This window comes from Gorilla gorilla, chromosome 11, assembly GCF_029281585.2.
Source record: "Gorilla gorilla gorilla isolate KB3781 chromosome 11, NHGRI_mGorGor1-v2.1_pri, whole genome shotgun sequence".
Classification (NCBI taxonomy): Eukaryota; Metazoa; Chordata; class Mammalia; order Primates; family Hominidae; genus Gorilla; species Gorilla gorilla.
Genome location: NC_073235.2, coordinates 112,478,509 through 112,498,443, shown reverse-complemented (window position 1 = coordinate 112,498,443; position 19,935 = coordinate 112,478,509). Strand labels below are relative to the sequence as shown.

The following is a 19,935-nucleotide window of genomic DNA, read 5'->3' as shown; positions in this document are numbered from 1 at the left end:
ATGGTGTATATGTACAACATTTTCTTTATCCAGTCTATTATTGATGGGTATTTGGGTTGATTCCATGTCTTTGCTACTGTGAATAGTGTTGCAATGAACATAAACATGTATGCATCTTTATAATAAAATCATTTGTCTTTAACCCATCTTGAGTTAATTTTTGTCTAAGGTGTAAGGAAAGGGTCCTATTTCAATTTTCTGCATATGGCTAAGCAAGTTTCAGCAGTATATTTTTTTATAACCTGATTTGTTAAATTCTGTTGGCATGGTTGGTACAGCCTCTAGCACAATACTGCACAAAAGGACCCAATATGCTGTTTTCCGTAACAAATGAATGTAGACATACAAAGACCTCCTTACCACCTTCCTCTTTATTATTATAGACTCATCTATGCATTTGATGGGAATTACTGTTTTCATTACATGTTGCTTAGTCATCATCGATTGGTCTCACTAATTCAACTGGGAAACATTTTAGTAGACCAGCAGTTTTATAAACAAAATTTCGTTTAAAAAATATTCCTCTGTTGTTCTCAAGTTTAGAAGATAATATTTAGAAAAAAATTTGCTTATGCTGTTTTAGACTATAAATCTTATAAAAATGCTGCCTTTTCCTTTGTTTAGACATAATTTAATTGCATGGTTTACAAAATGCTACCAGAAGTTGTTTCTTTGTAGGGGAGAGGGGGAAGCACGCTAATTAAGTTACATTTAAGGATCTATCTGGTGAAAAAATGTCACTTTGGCTGTATTTATGCTTACTCTGTGGATTTACTGTTTAGTGCCATTTCTTAAAAAACCATATAGCCTTAAAAAAGAAGGAAATTCTGACATATGTGACAACATGGATGAACTCTGAAGACATTATCCTAAGTGAAATAACACAGTCACAGAAAGACAAATACTGCATGATTCCACTTATATGAGTAAGTACGTAAAATAGTCAAATTTATAGAATCAAAGAGTGGGGGCCGGATGCTGTGGCTCACGCCTGTAATCCCAGCACTTTGGGAGGCCAAGGCAGGCGGATCATGAGGTCAGGAGATCAAGACCATCTTGGCTAACATGGTGAAACCCCATCTCTACTAAAAAAAATAAAAAAAATTAGCTGGGCATGGTGGTGGGCGTCTGTAGTCCCAGCTACTCGGGAGGCTGAGGCAGGAGAATGGCGTGAACCTGGGAGGGAGAGCTTGCAGTGAGCCGAGATCATACCACTGCACTCCAGCCTGGGCAACAGAGCAAGACTCCATCTCAAAAAAAAAAAAAAAAAAAAAAAGAGTGGAATGATGGTTGCTAGGGACTTGGTGGGAGGGCACAATGGGGGAATTACTTAATAGAAAGGCATAAAATTTCAGTTAAGGAAGACGCTCCATAGATGTGCTGTTCAACATTATAGCTACAGTCAACAATAACATATTATACACTTAAAAATTCATCAAGAGGAGAAATCCAATGGTAGGTGCTCTTACCACAATTTAAAAATAGAAAACAATTGTAAGAATTTCTGCGTTGGTAAAACATTTCAATAAGTTAGAATGTGGCTTGAGTTTTCTTTACTATCAACTAGGGTTAGATAGCTGAAATGGGAGAAAAAGGTCCTTTCCCTCTTTATGTTATAAAGGCCACATCTCGACACAATACACAAACGTACACATTAACAATGAAAATCCTAGTGTAATGAATAAAAGATTTCAGAGGCCCAATTAAAGGTGACATAAAGTAAAAATTTTCCTCTTGCTAACTGACTAACTGTAGGTTAGTCAAATTATATTAATCAAATTTAGAAGATTTGATTGATCTTTTAAAAATAAATTTGTTACAATAATAAGGACCATTAAACTCTAGTTTTATAGAATTGACAGGGAAAACAAAAATAACCTAGTCAAACTTTAGGATTCTTATTTTTTTTATTACAGTGGATCAAAATGGTGACCAATAACAATCTGAAAACTTAAAAGTAGATGTACTTTGTGCTTTTATGAAGACTTCAACATCATTAGAATGTTGATAGGGATAATACTGATAGAGGCCTACAGAAGTGCTGAGTGGTGGCCTTGATTTGATTTTACAGAGTAGTCTCAATATAATAGTGAAAGTGACAATTCAGAAAATTAAAGATTCAGGTTATTATGAAATTACATAAGGGCAGTAGAAGAAACTTCTCTTTTCAATATCCAAATGGTAGTGTCACAGTCCAAATATGGGTGTTTCTCTTGAGAGCAGACAGTTTACTCATAAATATTTCTAACTTGAAAACAACCACTTTCTGTTCTACAGTGTGAGGCAATGAATGGTCTTCCTAGAACCCCGGAAAACCAGAGGCAGAGGTGTCATGCAGTGACACCAGAACCCCCATTCTTTCACTCCTCTCCCCACACCGCCTGGCCTTGCTTGGGACACGGCCTTGCTCATGCCGAGTTTGGTTTAAAAAGGAGGAAAGGTGGCCGGGCGCGGTGGCTCACACCTTAATCCTAGCACTTTGGGAGGCCAAGGCAGGCAGATCATGAGGTCAGGAGATCGAGACCATCCCGGCTAACATGGTGAAACCCTGTCTCTACTGAAAATACAAAAAATTAGCCAGGCATGGTGGCACGCGCCTGTAGTCCCAGCTACTCGGGAGGCTGAGGCAGGAGAATGGTGTGAACTGGGAAGGCAGAGCTTGCAGTGAGCAGAGATCGTGCCACTGCTCTCCAGCCTGGGCAACAGAGCAAGACTCCGTCTCAAAAAAAAAAAAAAAAAAAAAAAAAAGAAGGAGAGGTGGTGTATTGTGGATTGTAAAATTTGCTTAAATGGAAACACATAGATTGTTTATGTAACGATTGCTCTGGGAGATAGTCTGGTTCCTCAGCTCCAGCTGGATGATGCCTGTGATGAAAGAACCACTGGAAACTTGGTGCCCATTAGAGAACTAGGAGTGAAGGAAAATTGACTCCAAGGTGTGCCCCGTGCCACGCACTCTGTGAACGTGCCTGGTTCTTGCATAGTATTTATATTTATATCATTGGTTAAACAAATCAGGCCTTCATGGTATACCACACGAGTGTATATGCATGCACGCATGTGTGTGTGTGTTTGTGTGTGTGTGCATGCACACATGCATGGTCTTATTTCTGTCTATCCATAATCTCTAGGAAATGCTACAGAAATAACAACGTACATTTGGGGATTTTAGACACTAAATACTAGAGTACTTTCAACCATAATTTGAATGAGAACACTCATTAAGAAGCAAATTTCTATACAGATTTATGAGCAGTTGGTATAAAAAAATTTGTTGGTGAGTTCTGGAAAACATTAGCCATAAAACTCCTCATATTTTCAGAGTAAAGGAAGCTAAAGGCTCCTAGATATTCCCAGCATAATTGATAGTGATCAAAGAAACACTGTATCCAGTAGGAAAACCTTCACTGATTTCTAGATTGACTTTGGAGTTATTATTATTTGTAATGAGGAAAAGAGCATTTCTTTTTATGTTTCAAAATCCCTTGGTTGAATTTTTAAAATTATGTGATACACTAGCCATGGAACATTTAAGAAAACTGTGAATCTTGGAAACCCAGACACACGCCTGGCCTCTCCAAGTAACCTGATTATTAACATGCATGCTTTAACTTACCACCAGAGGCTCAGTGCGAGGTCTGGGCAGGCAAGAAAAGGTCTCTCGCAGGAAGGTGGTAATCTCCAGAAGAAGCTGACATGCTGCCATCTTCAAGGCAAAGGGGCAACCGCATTTAGAGGGGTTCACAGTACCTATGAAATGAAAGTGTTCTTTCATAAGGAGACAAATCAACAAAAAATACAGAAATGCATAGTTTGATGGACATAGCTACACATGTGTAAAATCAAATTGCATATGAGAATGTTACCTATATATGTCCAACATCCAATTACATATGAGGACTTCATCTATATCTATGTAAGTTCAATTTACCTATTCCTTTAGCATGATTTATGCGCTAACAAAAGCATCTCTCTTCCTCCATTTTGCAAATTCTACAGAGTGCTTCAGTATTAAAATATTGAACAAGGGGAACTAAATTATTTTCCTTAAAGCATCATAGAGTAACAAAATGCAGCTCCAACTAAACTAGAATACCTTTTAACGAAAACAGAAATGGGAAGTAATCTCGCAAGATTTCTATGCTGCTGTTCAATCAGATTTAGACTATGTATATGGCAGTGAACTAGATTTGGAGCTATAAAAATTCTGTCAGTTCATTTTATGAGGGATGTCTGTCCTGCTGTTTTGAGGGCAGTGAAGTTGTTTCAGCTCTAGTCCAAATGTGTTTCTGCAACACAGACAAGACATACTTACTGGATCACATATATCATACAGTTTGTGCAAGCTAGCCTGTCAAATTAAGGCATAGCTATACTAGAAATGTACAAATATTCTCTTTTGCTCTGCAGAATATTGACCTTTGAATTAGTAAAGCGTTGTATCCACTAGAAGCCAGCTAATAGATTTTGCTCTAAAGACACATAATGGCCACGGTAACACCATAGTGATTTTTTTAATTCTCAGAATTAGTTCTCAGATATGTGTCATCACAACTGATGACACAGGATGATGCAGAAATATATTCATTATTTAAGTGTTCAGAAAAAATCAAAGCCATGTAGAATTCTTTCTCTTATAAAAGGAAATGGTTATCCATTTTAAATGAATCAAGTCATCAAGCAATCACAATATCATTACATATGAACAGTCCTAAAAATATCTCTAAAATGTTTCCTGGGTGTTAGGCTTTCTTAATTGAATAGAATACATACTTCACGATTTCATTTGAAAACAGGTGGAAATTACGGTCTTTCTGTAGGTATTTAAGCTATTGTTTTTTCAGGAAAACCATTTTCTCTCCCGAGTTAATTTGTTGCCGGGGACTTTGCCTCTCATCAAGAATGGAAAAGACAAGCTTCTGTAGAATTTCCAGCCCGAAAGTTGCTTGCACCATAATCAGCTTTTAAATGCAAGATGAGCTGTGTATTGACTTGAAAGTGGAACTAAAAATCAGACATATCAATCTTATGTGTGTCTTATAGGGGCTATTTGACTAAATACTGTGTGGATATGCAACACTTTTTAAAAAATAATTGAACACTAGACATTCAGTATAGACTTTTGGGTCTGTCGTTTCACTCCTAAGGTTATCATCCAGGCTTTTCTTACCAGTCCTGCAGACAATGAGCTTAGTCTTAGTCTAGGCTCTTTCAGGGCTATCATACTAAATATCCTGTTATAATAAACAAGGATTGAGTTCTACCTAGTCTCAACAAAAAACTAATATTCTAGGCATAACATATTGGTAAATGACACTTATGCAGTCTAATGGAGATTCAAGTTGTTTTGGCCTAGGAGGATGCATGCATTTAATGTTGCTTCAGCTTCTCTCTGTTCTGAAGGGCCCCTGGAAGTTCCAGGATGGCTTAGAATGCCTTCTGGCTAGATGGGTCTTATGGTGGGCCTTCCCTAGGTTCCGTGATTGTTGGATAAACCTCATTCTAAGATAGTCTAGGCTACTTTAGATATCTTTGGGGCCAACCTTCATTATTAGGTTGAAAGACTGACATAATAATTTGGTGTTTTGTCAATGGCTACGTCAAGAAGATTTGCTCTGATTTGATAAGGTCTTAGAAGGGGTAACATGATTAAAAAATGCAAAAAAAAAAAAAACTTTGGAAGGAACGTGGAAAGGAAGATCATAAGAGTTTTCTTTGATTCTTATTTAGTCCTGCCTAACGTTATGTCCCATCCACTCTTTTACATTTCATGACTGCAACAATGCAGTAGGTCTGAATCACCTAATGAAGGACAACTCTTAACATGCAGTCAGGGAGCTTGAATTTCAAACCACAGGGGAAGGTCAGGAGGAAGAGATCTCACTATGTTCATCATATAAAGATAAGAATTCCATAACTATAACTGGAATTTTGTATTCCATAAAAGGCAGTGGTACATATACACAAAAGCTTGTATGGTATAGAACACACGTATGCACAAAATGATGTTGAAGAAGGATGTAATAGGAATCTTTTTGTCTCTACTTTTCTATGATGAAATTCAATTCTAAATTTAATAAATAGGTACAGTACAGCAGACATTCACAGTTCTAGCAACCTCTGAATATTTTAATATTTAAGTGTCATGTTAAATACTATAATATACTCTGTTTAAAATTTTCAATATTTTAGTGATTTGTAAAATATTTCATATTCAATTTTATTTGGTCTGATTTTGTTTCCTGGAGCAATATAAAAAACACAAAACCTGACAAAATCTCTTCTAGGACAGTAAATTTTCCACAACTATAGTGCCTCAGAGATATTTTCTCAGAGAAGTCTAATACCAATATTTGTTTCGTCAAAGACAAGAAAAGAACAAATGTTCCATCTTGCCTGCAGCTCCTTGCCCCTCTCTGTCTTCTCTTTCTGGTTCTTGCCTTGTCTCTGTGTGGCTTTATGCACATGCTTTACACCCATGCACAGGGAAAAGGGGAGAAGGAGCAGTGGAAAGACATGGGGAGGTGGTAAGAATATGAAGGAGAAAAGAGAAGTATTAAGTGCTCCTAAAGCAGAGGTTCTTACAAGCAGGGGTTCTTGTAGTAAAGGGAGTCTCCTTACTGTCATCTAAAAAGTCTTCCTCCTCATCCTCCTTTCTAAGTCTCCTCTTGGTCTCTTCATCGTAAATGAGACCCAGCAGGTTGGCTGGGCTCTCACTTTCCCCGTGGCACAGCTCATTCAATCGGACGCCAATAGCCTACAATGGGAAGGAAAACAATGAAACAGCACAAACTAAGTCAAACTCTAAAATAGGCTCTCACATTATATTAGACATAAGCAACCAATTAATGAGAATTATTTCCAGCATAAGCCTCTTCTGTATGCCACAGTGTTGTTTCCACCATATTTGCCAGTATGGAAACCAGAAATGGAAGAAATGGCTATCCCCAAAGTCATTCAGTCTAAAGACTTGTAAAAACTGGAATGACACCTTTGTATATTTGTACAAAAGTTTTTCTGAAAATATTTCCATTTACTCAAAGGTTATTTATTTTATAGATATGATACAAGGGAGTACACAATTGCTTTTAATGGAGGATTTTGTTGCAGTAAAACATCAGAAGGCACAGTTCCTCAGAGTGCTTCTGATTATGCTATTTTTAATGAGAATGTCACTGTCACGCTAACGAGTTTAGAAGTTGGCAAGAATTCTGTTGCTGCAATTTTTTTCTATCTGTCATTATATATGTACTTATTGGCTTCTTTTATAGACCTTTTTCCTCTTTCCATAATACTCTATGAATTAGTAAGAAATGCTAACTTTTCTTTTGGTAGAGTGCCCAACAACATTAGAAATATGAGTTTTAATAACTCAGCACGTGGATAATATTGGGTTTTACATGGTATTCTTAGAACTAACATCCTTGCTATCTGTTATTGAATCATCAGGCACTATTGTCTGGTTTATCAAAGGAATTTTCCACAAGAAGAGACAAAAAACACTATCTCTATCTAATTTATTTTATTTCCAATTATATACTGCATGCAACAATAGAAGAGACAGGCTCAGGAGTGAGAGAGAAAAAGTTAAACAGATCACTGAACTTGGGGTTTGACAGTTTGGATACTCTGTGTTTAAGTAAGAGCAAAATTCCAGCTAAGTTTCTTCTTTCTTTCTGTATCATACTTTGCAAATATTTAGAAAAGTTACTAAATTCTCAGCAAGTAAGAAAATATATTACTACTGAAAACCAACATGCTCAAGCTGTCTAAGTGAAGATTATGCTCATACTCTTTAAATGAAAAGACATTTTTGAGTGTCTTAGATATCTGGAAACCAAAAGGTCTCCCTAAACTCTGGAATTAAGTGAGGAGCTAAAAACCAGGAAGCAAAAACCATACCAAGGAGAAAGCAGTATGTGGGATTCTAAAATTTTAGCTGCTAACTGGATAAGTTTTAAGCAAATGATACAAATTGTAAAAACAAAACCACCACCACAACAAAAAGACTTATCCTGGTGCTGCTATTTTGGAGATCCTCTGTTAAGGAGGAGACATACAATTATGAGTCTGGAATGGAGCCAACAAACTAAATAGTGAGACTCAAAAGGGAAAAATATCTACATTGACCATTCCAGGATGTTGTAACTAAGCAACTTAAATTAAGTCCACAGTTTATAAAGCTTAAAGGGCTGCTCAAAAAATGAACTTGTCTGGTGTAATACTATATGTCTAAATAATAATTTAGATCTCCATGTCTCACCCAAAGCTAGAAAAATGCCTCAGGGCTATGTTTATTCATCTCTTCCTTCATTCATCAAATATTTATTAAGTGAGGTAATTTGTTAGGTTTTAAATGGAACATAAAGTTGAGTAAGTTGTTATAGTACACTAGTACCTTTGTTTAATGTGCCTTGGTAGATTATAAGCCCACATAAGAAAGATTACTGTTTGGCAAATAGGAAGTTTAGAGGGGCTGGGAGGTTTGCCCAAGGTTGCTCAGCAGGATTCAAACATAGGATGTCTGACTGTCTATGTATGTGTTCTTCCTCTCAATGAGCTTACAGTCTATTGAGGGATGTAATAACATAACGAAACAACTCATTAACTGGCTAAAGAGACTAGAAACACTTTATTAGCTCATAAGATAGATTAAATTCAGCTCAGAGAGGGAGAGGGTTGGGGAGCTGTGGGACTGGAAAACTACATTTTGGGTACAACGTGCCCTACTCGGATGATGGATGCATTAAAATCTCAGAATTCACTGCTATAAAATTAATTCATCTATGTGGTCAAAAACGGCTTGTACCCCAAAAGCCACTGAAATAAAAAAATAAAGAAATAAAGAGAAAACTTAGTTCAGAGGATCACAGAAAATCTCACAGAAGGTCTCAAAGTTTGTAGACTTTGACAAATTGGTGTTTTGACTGATGGAGAATGGGGAGAGCAGACATTCGAGGGGACGGTCCTGAAAGATTTATGTTCATGGAAATGCACTATGTGCTGAGAGACTGACAGAGGGGCCACATAATTGAAGTTCAATTTTGTGAGAGGAAATAATGTACAGGAAGGCTGAAAAGGTAGATTTGGATCAGATCCTACAGTTCTTGAAGTTGAACTTCATTGTACATTCTTGAGAAGGATGAAAGGTAGTTTCTGAGTGGGAGAAGTAACCTGATCACTTATGCCAGGGATGTTGTACTAGCTACCCAGGAATGCTGAGAGAAGCATGGACTCTGCTTTCAAAAATTCATGTCAGAACTGATTATTATTGAACATACATTAGGAGGAAAGTATTTAAATACATATTCTTTAGGTACATTAGCTCATTTCAGTTCATCACTCATAATCTTGGAATGGTCTGAGCAAAGGTTGTGGAGAGGGCAGTGATGCCAGGCTAAGCAGTTTGGGTTTTATCCTGAGGGAAAAGGAGGGCCACTGAAAGCATTTTAAGTGGATAAGAAACACACTCTAATTTGCATTGTAGCCTAATCACTCTGAGAGCAGTTTGGAGAATGAATTAGAGGGTGCAAGTCTGGAGGCTGGGAGATGAGGATGAATGTCATATCTTGGGTGGGCTGGGCTGTAGGAAGATCTTTTCACTGACAGTGTGTAGGATGCATTAAATGAGAGGAGACTGTGAGGAGAAGACCAAATAGGAAAAAAGTTTAATCATCCAGATGAGAAGTCATGGGGATCTGACCTAAGGGGCTTCAGTGACATGAAAGAGGTGGGATCAATAGGGGAGGAGATTGGGATATGCTCAAAGGTTGGCATCTCAGATGACGGTGGTGTCAATAAGAATAGAAAGCTCAGAAGGGTTGTAGGTGGCAATGTGTTTACTTGAGGAGAAGGGTTTTATTTTGGAAGATTGAGTTCTAGGATATTAAGTGAATGCTTCCAAAGTGCAGCTGGCAATGTAGATCTGGGATCTGAAAACTGCTATGGTTAGGGAAGTCTGTACTTACAGGTTACAGTTGGAAATATAAGAATAAATGTAACCCTGAAGTAAGTTATATAGGAAGAAATTAAGAGAGATCCTGGAGCATATCTGTTTATGACGAGGGAGGAGACAGAGGACCAGGAAAGGAGACAGAGAATTAGGCACAGAGATGCAAGGAAACTCTGAAGCATGATGGTTTCAAAAAGACAAAGGACAAAAGACAGAGGTATGTGCAGTTGGCAGTGTCAAATGCTGCAAGAAAGTCAGAAGACACTTGTCCTGAAAACACTTGTTTGTGAAATCTCTTGGTGACAATCTCCCTATAAACCTGAAACTCTCGAATGTGTAGCACTTAATGGTTTTCCTCTCCTGTAGGAAGCCAATGGGATTATCAATTGTGACTGTTGTTTCAGAGAAGCCTCTCAATAAGACCTTCCTTGAATGAGATAGGTAATAAATGGGGGGTTGGAATATCTCTCCACATTAAAGAGATTACTGGTGCCTCTATGTATCTCATGATATGCATTTCATTGACACTGCTTGACTTGTATAAACCCTTGTAAGGTTAAAACCAAATATAATTAAATGCAGGATAAGTACAATGGAATCACTTAATAACTTATCTCAATGATTTACAAAAATAGATATTACATAGGAGAAACTGTGTCTTCTCATATATAATGTGCAATCGAAGCCTGAAAAGGGCAGTGCTAAGTGTTGATCATTGACATTAGCATTAATAAAGTGTTCTACTCCAACATATCATACACACACACACACATATATATATGTGTATCTTTTTAAACAGGATGTTTTTATATAGGGAAGAAAATCCAAAGAACAGCAAATAAAGAAGGAAAGATTGATACACTTACAGAAAGACTGCACACATACTAAATACAATTCACGCCTTTTGAATAACTTTGGCACTTTGCAAAAAAGATATGGGTAAAACTGGAGGAAGAATACCTTAGTTGGTAAGCACATTGGTAGACACATTCTGAATTATTAACGGAAATTATAACAGTTATTCCAAGTAATCTTTAAGAAAAGAGGAATATATGGAACCTCTTTATGTGTGTTTATGTTCAGCTCTGTCTAAAATTAGCAGAAACTTGGTCCTCTTGAATTTCTTTTTATTCTTCACCTTTTTTCCTTCTATGGTAAAGAAGTTGTAGTTATTTTAAGGGTCCATTTTGTTAGAATTCCTAAAGAAGTTTCATTCATTCACTTTTAAATTTATTCACTTACTCATATGCATACATACATATGTGTTTATGTGAGTGCAGTTTCCAAAGGCTTTCAGGCAACTTAAAGGAGGCACATCAACAAAAGAGAAAATTTCATTAAGAAATTAGAAAAAATCATGCCTTACAAAATATAAATCAGAATAGAAACCAAAATAAGGGTGTATTTTACAATTATAACAATGACTTTCAAAAAGATAATTCTTGATGAATATAGCAGTTAGAAGCAAGGCTTTGAAATCTAATCTGGGAGATGGAATAGTGGTTCCTCTACTTAGTATTAATAGATATGTAAAATTTGGTAGGTCACTTGACCTGTATAAACTTCAGTTCTCTTAACTGTAAAACAGAGATAGTAATGTCTAACCTCATAGATTTATTGGGACGATTAAATGAGTTGCTTATTTTTCCCCAAAGTGTTTCCTTCAGTACCTGGTACATAACAAACACTCAATAAATTGTCTTCAAAACAAACACAATCAATCAAAAAATGACTCCACTTCACTTAAGCATCCTAATTGTTATAGAAGAAAACCGAAAGCTCACGTCTCCCCATTGGTAGAAGAGCTTGGCTGCATTCCACTGCAGCTTCTGGTTTCGCTTGTTGCCCACAACGGGAGAGCGTCCCCGGGAAAGTCCTTTCTTGGTGATGTTCACGTGGTGCCCTTTCATCCACTCTGGCCAGTTGCCACGGTTGCAGCGGTGAACAAAACGAGCACATTCCAGGAACAAGGCTGCTCTGGCCACCACAGGGGCTTCCTGTGTAGGGTTGTTTAGGAAAAAATAATGTGGGATTAATGAATAATAACTTTAAATTGGTCTTAAAGGGAATTACTGTGTATTTTTAGTTTATTTTCCTCTTCATGTTTTGATTTATTTTGGCCATATTTCCCAGGGTGGTGTCAGTATGGCCAACACAGTAGTGAGAAATCTGGAAAGCAAAATCCCCCCCATAAATGTGGATCTTGAAGGATTAGACATTTTAGGTAGGTTTCTGTGTTGCTTTCTCCTTCTTCTCAAGAATCTCAAGTAATTACATGTCTCCAACTTTGTATATTTAAGGGTAACAGCGATTTGAGTGTAGAGTGAAAGAGCTTTTAGTGAGGTCTTAAATATGAATCTTTTTTTGAACCGTAAATTTTACATGAAGCAAACAAATATTCCATTTCTAGAACCAGTCTTATTTTAACCAAGAGCGTCAGAAGTAATTTTGTACCAGCAGTAGTCTTTTGTCTATAACCATCCATATGTTCCAAAGAGGTAAAATTGGTTCTGCACATTTTGGCTATTAAAAAAAGAAGTTCAAGACCAGCCTGGCCAACATGATGAAACCTCATCTCCACTAAAAATACAAAAAATTAGTCAGGCATGGTGGAGCGTGCTTGTAGTCCCAGCTACTCAGGAGGCTGAGGCTTGAACCCGGGAGGTGTAAGCTGCAGTTAGCTGAGATCGCGCCACTGCACTCCAGCCTGGGAGACAGAGTGAGACTCCATCTCAAAAAACAAAAAAGAAAAGGAAGCTCAATCTTGCTGAGTTAGTGTTTTTTTTTTTCTTTTGTCATAAATAACTGACTGGATTATACTTAAATAGGCATGGTTTTAATTGAAAATGTTTGATAAAGAGGAGATTAATTGATAAATGATAGAGCATTTCTTCAGAAAGACATGGCTCCACCTTGTCATGTCAAAATGTGCTTGAAAAAAAAAAAAGAAAAAAGAAGAAACATCTTTTAGTTGATATCCAGAATCTGGTAAGAATCAAATACTCTACTGAAATCTTTGAAAGATTTTTTTTAAAACGTTAAGGAAAGAAGTAATGAGAAGTTTTCCATAGAAGGTCAATAGATCATAAGAAAATATATATCAACTATTCATGTGTATTTTGACTTGTGTCAGTTTTTTAAAAAATACATCACAATATTATTTATCATTTTAGGGTTACTAATAACCATAGGTTACTCAGTAACCACAGATTTTCAAATTGAAATAATTTTTAATAATCGTAAGCAGTAGTATTCTTAACAATGTATCAATCCATAAAGTTAAAATAGAGGCTAACATAGAGTGTCAATTACATGTCAGTTAACTTTTAGAATTATAATATATAACATCCCTGTGATCTATAAATAATGTCCCCCATTTAAGATTTTTTAAAACGAGGTATAATTTTTCACTATCATATAGCATGAAAGGGGTGAATATAGGAACATAGGATTCAACCCAGGTCTCATTGATGCCGGTCCTACGCTAGTTTCTCTTTGGAATTTACATTGTCTTAATTTATACTCCCATAAATCTTAGTAAAAGATAATTTGTAGAGTGCAAGTAGAAATTAACTATTAATACTTAAAGTGGGATATTAGTCCCATGTACTATTGTTTTCTAAAACATAAATATATAAACATATCATTTCCCCATTTGATATCTATCACAGCCTCCACCCACCTCAACCATAAAACAAATAAAGATATCCAAGCTTTGTGATTTGGGTCATCTCCTTTTCTATGCCCATCTCAAGTGCTTTATGGTCCAATTATGTCAACTTAGTTGCTATCTCCCAAATATGACATCTTCTGCCATTCCACATGTTGTCTCACGGCTTGCAGAGCCTTGAAACTCCTTTTCTATCCAGAAAATTCCCATTTTTAAGATTCAGGATTCAGTTAGTTACCTTCTCTGAGAAGCCTTCTTAAATCCCTTCCCTGGACAGGCAGAGCTGGTTACTTTACATTTTTGGGTACCAAAGTATCCCAAACACACTGGATGATTCAAGTAAGTTAGTTCCTTAAGCCTTTCTTCATTGTATATGTCTTAAATGCAGCCATCAAAAATTACAATGAAAATATATTTATGTAGGTACTTAATTTTACAAAGAATATTATGTATTACCACAACATGAAAAATTAACCTATGTGAAAGACAGAATGCAAGATGAACACTAATGGTGAGAATCTATCCTTAACAAAAGGTGGATACTAATGATGAGAATCTATCTCATCAATGCATGGGGTCAAGACTAGGAAGCAGGTCACAGGGATAGGAAAACTTGAGATTGCAAGGAGTCAGATGATCTTCTGCATTAAACCCAACAGTATTGCAGTGCCATGCCATATAGACTAAATATCTACATTCTTTCTTGTATTAAGTATTCATTTCACTAAACAGTTCAGATATGCAAATCTGTGTCTGGTAAAGGTTGGAACGTTTGTCTCTAAAACAGAATGTCAGTTTAGAGGTCAGGCAAGTGATGCAAATTTATTCTTAGCCTGTCACAATATGACACATTCCCAATATAAAGCAATGTGGATTCAAAGCTTAATGACAGAAAGACATAGGTAACACTGCTGAAATAGCATTATATTGTGAACCCTGGCTCCTTCAGGATTAACAAGGGTGAAACTTAACATGGACCATATGTATGGGGTAGAGGATCATTTTATTGCCTCTAAGTGTTAGATGGCAACTGAGAGGATTAACAATAGATGAATGAACAATCTAAATAGTGATATGTGAGGCTTCTTATATGGATTAGCTTGCCTTCTTTAGATACAAGAATTCTTAAAAATATATTGCTGAAAAATTACTTTAATTGCTTAAGAAGCCCAAGGCATTTTTGAATCAAAACCAATTTCAATTCTCCTGTGCTCAAAAACTTCTCAGGATAAAACTGAGATATTATCAGTTATAGGCTGTGGGAAATTCTAATCCAAGTTTGGAAATGCAATTGAGATCAATATGAAAATAATTCTCATTAACTATATGGTAAAACATAAGAGGGAAGTTGGTTATTATCTGATGAACTTTATGCATGTAAATAGCCAAACCCATTCATGTTTGGAAATGTCACTGTTTCCGTCAAGGATGATGACATAGAGTCACTCAAATATTGCCTTTTTATTATAATCATTATTAGCCTGGTGGATGATGGCAGGCTTAGAAATTCTATATTTAAGATGGCAGTAAATAATACCAATTTCTGGGGTATTTTAGTGTATATATTACTATACTGAAAATTGAGGGTGATGCTAAGGTACAAATCTATGGGCAATAATGTCCAAGATCATTAGTAAGCAACAGCTAATTAAGTTTGCTGAGTTTGCAATGTGTGTGCAACAGCATTCAAGGAATTCTGGTGTGAGTGTGGCTATGAGGAATTGCTTTCATTCAGTTCCTTTTAAAAGGTAGTTTAGAAAGTATTGACTTCAGGGGCAGGGTTATGGAATACCTTGGACAAAGGATTCTTCCTGAGCATAAAGGAAAGTCAATTTTCCCTCTTTTGATGGAGCTTACCTCTTATGGCTCAGTGCAATCTGAAGAAGCAGCAAAAGATGGAGGCATGACATAATGGATAGGGATGGATTCACATCACAGAGAAAAACAGCACAAATGGAGAAAAATGAATCAGAAGAATGCTGCATAGCTGAAAAGAACCACAGAGTATCAGAGGCACAGTTACAGGTGAACATCTAAACAAAATTTGACACCACTGGCATACCACAGAGAATTTGCTGGTGGTCCTAAAAGAAAAGTAGGCATATTTAAATTTCTTCTTTCTTATTAACATGTCTGCCCAGATCCCTTTTTATGCTCCATAATGTCACAGAGAGTCTTCTATTCCATTATATTATAACTTCGTAGTTTCCAGACAAGCAAGAATCGATTTTAACTGGGAAGGAAAAATATTAGATTGAACCTATGAAATTTCTAAATTCGAAGGTCAAAAATAGTCGTATCAGCAATTTCATATAGTTCAATCTTGTATGAGGTGTTCTCTGCATGGCTTACAGGGTTGTCCAGTTGAAATTACAAAAAGTCTAATGAATGTCATTGCACAGCATGGGAGTCTCTAACAGTCTACAGCTAGAAAACATCAGGAGTCTGGCTACTTTCCTTGACTTCTTTGCCATTTTTTCCTCGAATTTTATAAGATCATTATGTATATTGAATACTTCCTTTATGAAAGTGGGGCAGAGAATTGAGATACTAATTTCGATAGCTGTGCTTTATTTTGCCTGGGGACCTAAAAAATATTGTTGCCAAGATATGATGGTTAATTGAAGCTTATAATTGCAATACCTTCCTTTCCCTGGAGGACTATATCTAAGCTTACAATGTGCGAAGAAACCTTGACTGATCCTGAAAACTCATATACCACTAGATAGAAACTAACTGTTTTTAAAGACTAAATATTTTATGTGGGCCCCTAGGGAATTACATATTTTTTATTGCCTTACAAAATAAAATGTAAAGCTGTTGCTGGTGCAGGATACCTGTTTATCTACAACCAATGGAAATAAGCAGTTATTTGGGGTCTTAGTAAGCATTTGAAAGTTCTTTGCTAGGGGGCATATACTTCTGAGTCAGTATTTATTACTTAGCTGTATTGAATTCTCTGCCAGACTGAGATCAATAAATAACTGACTCACTAGCTAACAGGCTGCCTCCATCCCTGCCTATTTCTACAGTAGCTGTGGGTAGGCTGAAGACCAACATTACAGGTTAACACATGATCTGGAAGGCTAGTCATTTTAGCACTTACTCAGATCATGCTAATATTTTGGGTGTTTTAAAAACCAAATGAGGACTTCTGTTTCTGACAATATGATCAAGTAAGAGTGAAGAATTCATTTGATTTAGAACACCTGAAATGGTAGGTAAAATATCCAAAAACGTCTATTTTTATTTTGCTTTTGTTTCTAAAGTGAGATCGAAGACAACTGGAGAGTAGAAATTACAAGAAAGTGCAATTCTGAGGGTGGGGGTAGGGATAAACTAGATAGAAATATTTGTCCTGAAGGTTTCTGCTGACTATAGAGAGACCGGATGGGTTTCCAATGGGCCACAAGTTAAAAGTTGGCACAAGTGGGTCGGTGGTCAGGTCATGTACTCCTCTGACATAAAGCCAGGATCTCAGGAAGGAGCCACCCTCAGTGGATGAATAAGAAAAAATCTGCCCCAAAGAAGTTGGTTTGCCTGACAAGGTTTGGCTCTGGGTAGGACAGAGGGGGAGAAACAAAAGGAAAAAGTCTTTTACGACAATGCTTAACAAAATCCCACATTCTCATACAAGTTTGGAGCACCGAGAATGGGCTAATTCCATGCCCCCCAGCCCCCAAAAATAATTTTTAAAATGTTCTAAGATTGATAATGTTTCCAGGTGTCTGACAAAATAAATGGAAATTCTCTCTGGAGAAATACTTCAAACCAGCACTTCTCAAACCTTCATATTTGAGCCTAGGCGTCACTTAGGAAGATGGATAAAATAAATTCCTTAGCTCCATCCCCAGATATTCTGATTCAGTAGATCCATTGTAGGGCCTGGAAATTTGCATTTCTCACATGCTCACAAGTGATGCTGATGTTGCTGGTCCACTGAAAAACACTACTTCTAACACAGGTCTTAAATAATTCCTACAGATAAAGTGCCAAGGAATGAGCTACATTATATTTCAAAATAACTAGAAGAGAAGATTTGGAACATTCCCAACACAAATAAATGATAAATGTTTGAGGTGTTGGATATTCCAGTTATCCTGATTTAATCATTACACATTGTATACATATATCAAAATATCACAAGTATTCCATAAATGTGCACAACTATTATGTGTCAATAAAAAGTACAACATAAAATAATCCACTGTGAACAAGAGTCAGAAGAAATAAAGTACAGAATGAAGTTCACAAAGACTACAGCGATTGGAATCGTAGTGTATCAAACACATTTAAAGATAAATGTGAGTATCGAAAGTATGATGAAGGAATTAGATGATCAAAGTTGATTAGGAAATTTTAAAACAAAATTTAAATAAAATTTTTACAAATAAAAATGTAGTACTTGAAACTTAAAACTCAATGGATAGACTAAAACACAGTTAAAACTCAATGGATAGACTAAAACACAGGTTATATCAGGTTTTTCCAACTGCAATACTATTGACTATTTGGGTCAGATGATTCTCTGTGTGTGTGTGTGTGTGTGTGTGTGTGTGTGTGTGTGTGTGTCAGGGTGCATTTTGTATTATGGAATGTTTATCAGCATCTTTGGTATTTACCCAATCCCCAAGTTGTGACAACTGAAAATTCCTCCAGACATTGTCAAATGTTCCCTGATGGGCAAAACTACCCCTTGTTGAGAACCAAGGGATCAGACACAGTTGAAAAGAGAAAAGGTGAAGTGGAAAATATATCTGATAAAATTATCCAGAATTTAGCATAGAGACAAAGAGATGAAAAATATGAAAGAGAGGTTATCAAAAACAGAAAATAAAATGAAAAGATCTATCTTATATATTTTCAATTTACAGAAGGAAAGATTAAAGAAAATGTGAAGGACACAATATTGAAAAGATAAGTTGAGAATTTTTAGAATAAATATCGTATTTCAATTACATAATTCAAGTACCTAATGAACCTCAAATAAGAAAAATGCTAAGAACATTTTAGTAAAACTGCAAAATATAAACAATAAAGAGAAGATATTCAAAGTGACTACAGTGGGAGGAGGGCAGATTACCTATAAAGGATTGTCAATTAAGCAAGAAAGGAATGAGATAATATCTTTGAAGTGTAGAAAGAAAATGTCAGCCTATAAATACAGTTCTAGCAAAAGTATCTTCAAGTTGAGATCAAAATAAAGAGATTTTCAATTAAATTGTAACTGAGAGATCTACTGCCAATTGATTGTCACTAAAGACACTTCTGAAATAATCTTAGGAGGAATATCTAAGATGCAAGGAAAATGGTGAACAAAGAATATGTTAAATTTGGGGAGTAAATTTAAAACTCATTTACCTAAAAATCAATACAAATAATGTCTAATTTGTGAATATTAATGCAAAAGCAAGATAGAACTAAATCTTGAACAACAGGAACAACAATTGGGGTTGAAGCCCTCTTTTTTTTTTTTTTCCTGAGAAGGAGCTGGAGTGCAGTGGCGGGATCTCGGCTCACTGCAAGCTCCGCCTCCCGGGTTCACGCCGTTCTCCTACCTCAGCCTCCCGAGGAGCTGGGACTACAGGCGTCCGCCACAACTCCTGGGTAATTTTTTGTATTTTTAGTAGAGATGGGGTTTCACCGTGTTAGCCAGGATGGTCTCGATCACCTGACCTCGCGATCCGCCTGCCTTGGCCTCCCAAAGTGCAGGGATTACAGGCGTGAGCCATCGCGACCGGCCGAAACCCTCTTATTTTTTGAGGGAAGAGTAAAGGAATTCATTGATGGACTAGAAACAGCAGCGTTCGGAGGCTCCCACTGGAAAAAAAAACATAATAAACGTGTGAATCCTTCACCGGCAACCAAGGTATCCAGGTTCTCTCGTCAGAACTAAGAGGCTGCCTTGACCCGTGGAGAGAAAGAAAAGCAGTGTGGTGCGGCAGCCCACCTGGGAACCACAAAGGGCCAGGGAGTGTCCTCCCCCAAGCCAAGGGAGGCAGTGAGTGAGCATGCTACACAGGCAGAGAAGCCGTGCTTTTAACATGGAATTGTGCAACCCACAGATCCGAAGATGCCCCTCACGAACTCACGCCACCGGAGCCTAGCATCGCAACCCCAGAATGCGCAGACTCTTAACAGCCTCTCAGCTGGAATCTGCTTAAGCCTACTGAACTCCCGGTGGGAGAAGCGACCAGCACTGGCTGCCTGCTGTTTAAGCCATTTGAACTCCTTGTGGGAGGGGCAGCAGCCAGCAGTGGGACTCGCAATTACCTAACATGCTAAGCTCCATGGGCAGGGGAAGGGTGGCACC

At 37.0% G+C, this 19,935-nt stretch overlaps 1 protein-coding gene across 14 annotated transcripts in view; it reads right to left on the bottom strand.

Annotated features, from left to right (window-relative positions):
* Positions 1 to 19,935, bottom strand: part of UNC80 (unc-80 homolog, NALCN channel complex subunit) — a 234,133-nt gene that overhangs the window by 120,626 nt on the left and 93,572 nt on the right. For 9 of the 14 annotated variants that reach the window (XM_055380463.1, XM_055380468.1, XM_055380470.1 and 6 more), the window contains exons 23-25: positions 11,737 to 11,949; positions 6,586 to 6,757; positions 3,617 to 3,750 (exon numbers count right to left, since the gene is read on the bottom strand). In XM_055380463.1, coding sequence (XP_055236438.1) covers positions 3,617 to 3,750; positions 6,586 to 6,757; positions 11,737 to 11,949 — 519 coding nt within the window. The remainder of the gene's footprint in view (positions 1 to 3,616; positions 3,751 to 6,585; positions 6,758 to 11,736; positions 11,950 to 19,935) is intronic. The other 5 variants (XM_031008739.2, XM_031008743.2, XM_031008740.2 and 2 more) reach the window with 1 other exon arrangement.